Source organism: Dromaius novaehollandiae, unplaced genomic scaffold, assembly GCF_036370855.1.
Source record: "Dromaius novaehollandiae isolate bDroNov1 unplaced genomic scaffold, bDroNov1.hap1 HAP1_SCAFFOLD_41, whole genome shotgun sequence".
NCBI classification, from domain to species: Eukaryota; Metazoa; Chordata; class Aves; order Casuariiformes; family Dromaiidae; genus Dromaius; species Dromaius novaehollandiae.
The window spans coordinates 66,459-76,145 of record NW_026991492.1 but is presented as its reverse complement, the minus strand read 5'-3'; the positions used below and the strand labels follow the sequence as shown (position 1 = coordinate 76,145).

Below are 9,687 nucleotides of genomic sequence, written 5' to 3'. Positions count from 1 at the left end.
ATCCTCTCAGTAAAGAGAGAGGCAATGTGGGGGGTTGTATGGGAACTGCAACAACTGGGGGCTTTTTTGCTTGAAGATTCTCTCCTAACTGTTCCATGTCTTTTCTCCTTTGGACAGTCCCCCATGCCTGGAGATAGCAAAACCTCTAACAGCAGCTCCCTCAATGAGTTCCTCCTCCTGCCATTTGCAGACACACGGGAGCTGCAGCTCCTGCACTTCTCGCTCTTCCTGGGCATCTACCTGGCTGCCCTCCTGGGCAACGGCCTCATCATCACAGCCATAGCCTGCGACCACCGCCTCCACACCCCCATGTACATCTTCCTCCTCAACCTCTCCCTCCTCGACCTTGGCTCCATCTCCACCACTGTCCCCAAATCCATGGCCAATTCCCTGTGGAACACCAGGGCCATTTCCTACTCAGCATGTGCTGCCCAGGTCTTCCTCGTTTTCTTCTTCTTTGGAGGAGAGTATTCTCTCCTTACAGTCATGGCCTATGACCGCTACATTGCCATCTGCAGACCCCTGCACTACGGGACCATCATGGGCAGCAGAGCCTGTGTCAAAATGGCAGCAGCTGCCTGGGCCAGTGGTTTTCTCTATGCTCTCCTGCACACGGCTAACACATTTTCAATACCACTCTGCCAAGGCAACACAGTGGAACAGTTCTTCTGTGAGGTTCCCCAGATCCTCAAGCTCTCCTGCTCAGACGCCTACCTCAGGGAGGTTGGGCTTCTTGTGGTTAGTGGCTGTTTAGGCTTTGCCTGTTTCATTTTCATTGTGGTGTCCTACGTGCAGATCTTCAGTGCTGTGCTGAGGATCCCCTCTGAGCAGGGCCGGCACAAAGCTTTTTCCATGTGCCTCCCGCACCTGGCCGTGGTCTCCCTGTTTGTCAGCACTGTCATGATTGCCTACCTGAAGCCTCCCTCCCTCTCCTCACCAGCTCTGGATCTGGTGGTGACTGTTTTGTACTCAGTGGTACCTCCAACTCTGAACCCCCTCATCTACAGCATGAGGAACAAGGAGCTGAAGGATGCCCTGAGGAAAGTGATTTCATGGACACTTTTCAGCAGTGGTAACATTGCCAAAGCTCTCCACAAATGACTCCCACGGTATCCAATACCAGGACTGAGCATTGTTTGTTCACTATTGTTACTATGATTAGTAGTATTTGTTATCATGTTGCTGTGAAAATGCTTGGATTCATTTGACCTTTACTGAGACTGCTCTGTCTCCCCTGGTGCCCACATAAAATTGTGTCCAACACTGGGTCAGAGCTGACTCCCTCACAGTATCTCTGAAATCAAGTAGGTTCTTTCTGGTGCAGAGCTTGAAGGCTGGGCTTCCTCCAAAGCTGGTGTTAAGAATAGGCCCAAGGAAATCATGACCAAAGGGGCTGCTGCTGATGGGGTTCTCCATGGGTTCAGGAGCAAAAGGCTCATGATCATGTAATGATCTCTTAGAGATCACGGCTGGATTTAGGTCTCCCCCATCAGTGTCCAGTGACAGTGGAGGGGATGAATGGTCACAGATTTACATACCCAGAGCCGTGCCACATGTTAAAGCACAGTGTCTGATGCCTGTCCTTCTGGCGGGGAAGATGGAGGTGCCAGGAGAGCTCAGAAACTCTCCTGGGACAGCATGTTCTACGGGTGGGCAGTGAGAGGAGCCTCACAAAGTGAGAGGTCCACCAAGGTGGAGTCAAAGATAAAGTGCCAGCACAAGGTTTCCACAGGCAAAGGAGAGGCAGTGGGGACCCAGCTGGCACGGGGAAGGGAGCCTGGAGAGCGTTTCATGTCACTCTCTGTGAAATACCATGGGTAGGATCTAGAAGCACACCTGGACACAACTAGCACCCTTGGAAATGCTCCACAGTCGTTGCAAGCACCTGCCACATCTGCAGTCCCCCTGCAGGGATTAGAGGCTGTGATCCTCATTTGGTTGGGTCTGCTCCCACCCTGACCAGCACGGCCAGTGCAGAGTCACCTCATGGCCCTGTGGCCTCACAGCCTGCTCATTCTGCAGAGCAGTGCCAGCAGCTTGGGGCCCTGCAGAACAGGGGAGGGGGTGTGGGAAGATCAGCAAGATCAGGGGAGTGACTGGGAGAAATTAGAAGGAAGTGGAACTGGGCTTGAAAGTGTCTTGGAGAGAAAAATGCTGACGTACATTAAAAAAAACACTTTCAGAGTGTGAGTACACTAAAGCGAGCTTACGGTGTAGAGCCGAAGTCCTCACTGTCCTGACCCTCCACATGGCCTGGGCAGTGCCTGAAGAAGGATTAATGCTCCCCACCCTCCCAGCTCAGAGTGCCATCGTCCCTCCTGATGGGTGGCACCAGGAAAAAAAAAAAAGTCTGGAACCCTTTGTGGGAGCCTGCACTGAAGGAAGCAGGACCCAGAAGCCATTTCAGTTTGCTGCTGTCCCTCAGGCCCTGTCCCCAGCACATGCCCTTGAGACAATCTCCCTCACCCTGCATGCTGGTCCTCACCCCAAAAGTCACGTCCAGAAAGGGGTCCATGCCCAGCTGGAGGACCGTGCGTCCAGCTGTGACCCCCTGGGAGGACAAACCCTCTCCTGGATCCTCTGCAGGGCTGGCAGGGAGCACGCAGAGGAGATCCCGAGGCCATCTACTCGGCCTGTAGACCATCCTTCTCCCATGGGAGACCTCACGCAGAGTGCTTCAGGGCAAAGATCCAGCCCAGCTGCTTGTTGCATGAACAGGGAGGAGAAGCTGTCCCAGGAAACTCCTCACACACCCAGCCCCTGGTACCAGCCATCTCCAGCACTGGCCATTCCCCATGGTCCTGGTGAGGGCTGATCTTTGAATGTGAGCAGCTCCGTCTGCCTGCTGGGCTCAGCACCTGGTTGGGGGGAATGACCACCCCGCTTGGCCTCTTTCCCTGGGCCCAGACCCCAGCAGACCCTGGAGCATGGCCTTCTGCTAACCCTGGGGGACAGGATCAGGGCTGGGCAGGGCCTGGGGACTGGTGGGAGGCTGCTGGGCAGGAGGGCTTTGGGGGAGGGGGCACTGAGGGCTGTCATGGGAACCATGCTGGGGGGACATTTCCCCACCCTGAACGCACCCTGTCCTGTGCGGTGCCTGCACAGTGGGGCCATGGGGTCACACGGAGGGCAGCAGGGCTGGGCCAGCACAGGGACAGGAGGGAGACAGGAGCCACGACACTCCAGAAGCTCCCGACAGTCCTGGAGGGGAACCACTGCTGCTAGCAGAGTCGGGGATTTCTCGAGGGCTGCAGCCAGCGGCACAGGCTGCCAGGACTCCCAGACCCAGCACAGGTGGTTGGAGCCCAGTAACGCAGCTCACGGTGCCCTCCGTCCTGCGTCACTGTCCTCTCCCAGGCGCACTGCTGGGTGTGTCACTCCCTGCACAGGCAGGGAGAGGAGCTGCTGGAGGTCTGCTGTTCTCACCCCTGCTGATCTCAGCTCTGCCCTGGTGTCAGCCCACAGGCTCTGCCCTGGGTCATGTTATGTCTCCATACACTCTCCTCTGAGACCATGTAGGGACCTGCAGCACATAGCTCTGCTTGGAGCTGGCCACCACGGCCCACCTGCACAGTCCCAGGAGATCCCAGCAAGGCTGTGCTTGGAGGTGAGGCTGTGATTGTCCTTGGTCAAAGCAGATGGGATGGTCTGGCTGGGGGCCAAGGGGAGGAAAGGACAAGAGACAACAAGGAGAAGATGCAGTAAGGAAAATTTCAGATGAGATTAAGGAAAAAAAATAAAGAAATAACCATAGTAGTTGAGCAGCACTGGAGCAAGGCCCCAGGGATTTTTTAGAAACTCTCCAGAGGAAAGCACTCACCAACCTGATCTAACTGTAAAGTTAGCCCAGCCCAGAGCAGATGGTGGTCCTGGAGATCTCCAGCAGTCCCTCCCAACCCAAATCCTCCAGGAGGAAGGGGCTGGAAGGAGGAGTCCTGGGCAGGGGACACTGCTGTGGGGTTGAGGCCTTGCTGGCATTTGTACTGCCTGGTCAACTCTGTCCTCAGAGTCACACAGGGAGTGAGTTCACCCTCAAAAGCAGTCTCTGCTCCACTGGCAACAGGCCTCAAACCAGTGCAGAACACTGCAGAAGAGTTCTCAGGAACACGCCAGGCATTCAGCCCCTTCGACTGCTGAGGTGTCCCCAGAGCGGTGCTTTGCATCCTGGGTCTTGAGGACTGAGAAATCTTTAGAGCCAGGGCAGATGGGAGTCCCATGTCCTGGGTCCACAGGTTACAGGGCATGAGCAGGGCTGTACCGGCTGCAGGGAGGGAATCACTGCCTGGGGCATGAGCAGATCCCCCTCTGCCCTCCCCTCTCTCTTCACATCCCGGAACAGAGATTGTGTTTCCTGTGTTGGCCCTCCCTGCCAGGCTGTATTCCCAGCTGGAGGGAACACAGTCTTCACACTGGGGAAATGCAGCAGAGCCCAGTCTCAGCTAGAGGAGTGGGGTCCCACCACACCTGCAGGGTGGCCAGGGCTGCAGGCTGCAGACCCCACGCTGTTCCCCGCAGACCTCCTGCCTGGGGCTGGAGGGTGCCCAGCAGCAAGGCAGGCATGCCTGGGGGTCTGGTGCCATTGGGGTGGTGGCCTTTGGACCAGCCTCTGTCTGTAAGGGCCTCAGGAGCTTCTCCGCCTCCATGTTAGTGGCAAAGTTAGTGTCCCAGCTTCTTCCCTCTGGAAAGCTCAGGATTTAATTCTCTGGAGAAAGGGAAAAAGGAAACCCTTTTGTCCAGGAGACTTCTACCACCCCATCAACCCTCTACTGTCTTCTCCTGCCATATCACCCCAGAAGTCCTTTGGCAGGAGCATCTTTTGGTTTCTGACCCTCTCTCTGGCCCTGCTGTGAGCAGCAGGTTGCACTACAGGCCTCCTGTGGCCCCTTCAACCTGAATTATCCTAAAAGCCTGTGACCTCAGGCCCCATTGCAAGCACAGAGCTAATGTTTCTGGGACAGGAGTCATTTGTGCTTTATGTGACCATCTAAAAGCAGGCAGGTGAACACCTCCTCCTCCCCATTGACTGTAAGGGCAGCCTGGGAGGCACTGCCTCAGGCATATCTACATCACCCTGGAAATTCTTTGCGTCTACCTTTAACCACATAAAAGTCCATTGCCTGGGTCCTCTCAGTGGTGAGGGGGGAAATGCAGGCTCTTCTGCCTCTAAGTAGATGGTGCCATCCTGCCCTTTCTTTCTTTCTTGCCTGAAGCTGAGCCTGGATGGGGAAGTGAATGTGGAGGGTGTCTGTCACTGCAGTGACCGTGAGATGGTGGAGAGGTAGGAGGAATAGCAGGATCACCGCCCTGGACTGCAGCAGAGGATCAAGATGATCCTTGTCAGGATGCCATGAGTGACTGGCCTGGAGGGCAGAGGCGCCATGGAGCCCTCTTGGAGCTTCAGGAACAACGTCCTCAAAGCACAGGAGCACAGGAAAGTCTGCAGGAAAGTCCTTCAGGGCCTGACCTGGGGCTGGCATGGATGAACAGGGACTTTGTGATTTAGGACTTCAAAAGGCAGAAGGAAGTGCACAGAGGGTTGGAGGGGGAATGGGCTGCCCAGGAAGAAGACACAGACATTGCGTAACATGGAGTTAGGCAAGCCAAAGCTCAGCTGGAGCTGGAGCTGGAGCTGGAAGTGGGAAGGGATGGGGAGGGCAACCAGAAGGGCTTCTGTAAGGATGTTCGCAGCACAAGGAAGGCAGCGAGCAAGGAAAATGTGGTCTCCCTGCTCAGTGGGGCAGGGGACCTAGTGACAAAGACAGGGGAAAGGCTGAGGTGCTCATTGCCTCTTTTACTTTGTCTTTTACTGGTATTGCCTACTGCCAGGCCTCCCCGGCCTCCGAGTCCTTTGGCAGCATCTATGTTAGCAAAGCCTCACCCATGGCAGAGGAAGATACAGCTGGGGAGGACTTTTGCCCAGTGGCACACACAAGTCCATGAGACCAGAGCGGAAGCACCCCAGGGTGCAGGGGGAGGTGGCTGGAGTCATTGCAACACTGCTGTTGATAGTCTTTTAAAGGTCAGGGCAATCAGGGAGGTTCCTGACGACGGGGAAAGGCAGACATTGCACCCATTTTCCAGAAGGGCAAGAGGGAGGGTCTAGGGAATGACAAGCTGGTCAGCTTCATCTCAGTCCCTGGGAAGGCGGTGGAGCAAATCCTCCCAGAAACCATCTCCAAGCATATAAAGGACAAGGGTTGGAAGAGGCAGCATGGGTTGACCAAGGGGAAATGGAAACTGTGCCTGACCAACCTGATTGCCTTCTACTAGCACAGGCACACCTGCCTTGGAGGCCAGTGAGCACCAACGTGCTTTCCTTTGCTCTAGCAGGGGTGATGACCTGAGGGACTGCTTCAAAGCAGTTTCCTAATAGAGCAAGGAAACCTGCTTTTCTGTCTCACCCAAGGCTGGAGCTGGTCATTTCTGCTGAATTTCATGACATCTGGCCACCTGCAGTCCTGCTCTCAGATCACCTGGGTCTAGAGAGGGCTCCTCTGGCTTCTCTCTCAAGGAGAAGGACGGACTGCATTTTGTGTAATTTCTGCTGGTGGAGGCAGTGGGTTCCTAGGATGTGTCCTGGCTCCCAGAGCTCTCCCCTGGACACACTGCCCAGCGTGCTCATTGCTGTGGCTTTACTGACTGTTGGTCATCCTCTCCCTCTGGTCGTTCCCAGTGGAACCATCTCCTTACCAAGTTTGCCAGGCTGTCAGCAAAGATGCTTCTGCCCTGCTTGTTCAGGCTGACCCTATCTCTTCTGAGCAAAGAGGGCCCCATGGTCGTAAAAACCAAAGTCCTGTTGCTGACACCAGCTGTGCAACAGTTGTTGGCCCACAGGATCTGTCCCCACCTCCTCAAGCCCTTTGCCATCACCAGCACCCAGTGTTGAATTGCCATAAGACATGCGGACACCCAGGCAACTCGTAATTCCAGAGATGCCAAGGTAGATGCTTCGGCAGCTGTTAGTGTGATTATTGCTGCAGGGTTAGCAGATTGGATTCACCACAAAAGCAGCCATCTGGGTGGAGACAGGGCCACCCAATGGAATAGTGTTCGAGGTCTTCACACCACCAGCGTGGCATAAAAAGGGACAAGACAGCATTGCCCCTGTTGTACCCACTTAGCTCCATGGCCGTTGCAGACCGAAAAGCTATATATTTGCAGAGGACAAAAGCCTGGGGAGGTGTGGCAAATTGATGATATGGGACCCCTACTGAAGAGCCAGTGGCAGAGATATGTCCTGACCACTGTAGATTGATGTGACTAAACTGACTGATGATGTGACTAAACCCAAACAGTTGGAAGGGGAAATTATTGCTGAAGAGCAGGCGATACCCACCTGGTACTAATCAAAGGGGAGAGTGTCCTAGTCTATAGTCTGCCTAGGAGGCTCTCACCCGGAGAACCGTGACCTGATGAATATGCTGAGCAGAGGCACAATGTTGCTGCTCTCCATCCCAGCCCTGTATGTTGACAGTAGCTGTGGCACTGAAGAAACTGCAGTAAGCGGATCAAACCTGACGTCCACAAGGGAATGAGCCTACTTCAAATACAACATGGTATAAAATCCAAAAAATCAGCGTGGGACAACCCCTGGCAGTGACTGTCATCATGGCTGTTGAATTTAGGACTATGGGAAAAACACAGTATACTCCTGGTCTTCTGGGTGGATTGGTTTTGCATGCATGTATGTTATAATTTACTATATATTTACAATCATCTACTTGCTTGTATACCTTTACTGTTAGTTAAGCCAATGCCTGAAAGGCATGTCCGAACTGTGCCTGCACACTGGTAGCCCCAGTGCTACGTCTCTGTCAGTCATGGGGTGGAGTGTAGCAAGAACACCTGTAGAAGACCTGGTCAGGAGTCAGGGGACTGGCAGCGTATGTGATTGCAGCCCCACAGTGTGCTCTCTTCACACCGAACAAAATCCATCAAGGCTGGACATGCATTCTCTGTTTTATCAACAATGTCTTGCTGCTTTGCAGCCCGTACCTACTGAAGCCTGGAGCAGTCAGTATAAGGAAATAGTTCTAGTAGCTAAAAGGGGCCCTTAGGATACACAAAGTGAGTCCCGCCTGGGCGTCCGACCTGGGCATCCACCTGCCTCCAATCAGTGACTCCCTCCGTGTGGTTCTCGGGGCTCCCTGCACAGTTTGGAGTGCAAGTCCTTCATTAAAGCTCTTCTGTTTAACCCCTCACGAGCCTTGAGTGTCTCTCTGCACTGGTATCCGACCCTCCCTTTCCTGCCTTGTGGTCACATATAGCCAGCTGATCTACTCAACTGATACAGCCATTTATCTAAAACTGGGGCCACCCTCCAGTCCCCGTTGTGTTGAGATAAATTCAGCTTTCTTTGCAGTGCTGTGGTCAATCATGGTCATGCTGGGGGCCTGCTGTTTGTAACTCTGTACCCTTTCACTGAAGCCACTGAGACAGTGTTTTCCAGAGACTCCATGGTAGCATTTTTTTCTTCTCATGTTTTTTTCTGTTGTTCTCATGGCCTTGCACCTGCAAACCCTAACATACAAGGAACGTGACAAGCCTTGGCCAAACTGCAAAACAATGCTGAGGCCCTCACAGCTCCTGAGCATTGTTTTTCCTAACACAGTTTTAAAAGAAGAAGGCAACGGAATAATAAGTATGCTGTTCCCAGCATCCCAAGATTTCTGTGGCTGGGTCACTGAAGCAAGGACTTCTGAAATGACTGCACGTTGAGCTGTTTTGATGTGAAGTGAGTTCTCAGCAGCCCCAAATCAAGACCCACAGCCTCTAACAGAACAAGCTAATCCCTCCTGAGACGATTGTGCTGGTTACCAGAATTATTCACTCCAGCTTATCTGGCATCCTGCAAGAGTACAGCTTTGAAACCTTGGCATATACAGATGCCAAAAGGGCAATCATCAGCAGAGAGTTTGAGTGCCGTGGTCAGGAGAGAATATACCTATCACCAGGATGAAGGGTCATTGGGAGAAACATTATCTTCAGTCACATATATCCCCCTGCAGATGGAGACCACTGCCAAAGACTTTCACAGGAGACCGAAATAACAAGCACTGTGATGAGCGACACATCCCCCATGGCTTCGCAAAAGATGCAAGTCGTGGATTTTTACCTCTTTCCCTGCAGAATTCCTCTTCATCTGCATGAAGGCTGTGAGCGCTGTGCTGAGAGAGCTCCCTCGAGCATGTGCACCAGCTCCCCATGACAAGGAGTGGTTGAGTGCAGACAGCGATGCTGTTACTCAAAATGCTGTGCACTTGGTCTAGGCAAAGCTTTTGGCACAGTTTTGGTCACAGCCATCAGTGCAGCAATGTATAAAAAGCAGGTGTGTGGCTCTCCCTGAGGCCATAAGCAGAGTCGTGCTTTGAAGGGGCTTGCTGGAGACTGGCTACAGACCTGTGTACGTGGAGAATCATTGCCTCAGAACTGGACAACATGGCAGAGGAAGTGCTCTGAGACCTTGCTAAGCCCTCCAGACTCCAAGCCTTCACAACCAGATAGCAGTGACCTCTCTCTCTTCCTCACTGAAACACATGCAGCCAAACTTGAAGCTGCATTTTTGTCCCCATTTGCCCACCAGCAAGCTTCCCTCAAGATTTTCACATCTTGTTGGCTATAGTAGCACAGTCTTTTCACACATCAGAGATCTTCCCCTCATTCACTTGCTGTCATGCCAGCAATTGC

General features: G+C 53.5%; 1 protein-coding gene across 1 annotated transcript; it reads left to right on the top strand.

Moving 5' to 3' along the window:
- Positions 1-306: 306 nt before the first annotated feature.
- LOC135326918 (olfactory receptor 14A16-like) lies at positions 307-9,150 on the top strand (the record flags this gene model as incomplete). Its single annotated transcript, XM_064504559.1, has 3 exons — positions 307-1,044; positions 5,211-5,278; positions 9,009-9,150. Coding segments are annotated over 3 exons (948 nt in total), but the record flags the coding sequence as incomplete, so codon positions are not given.
- Positions 9,151-9,687: the final 537 nt, after the last annotated feature.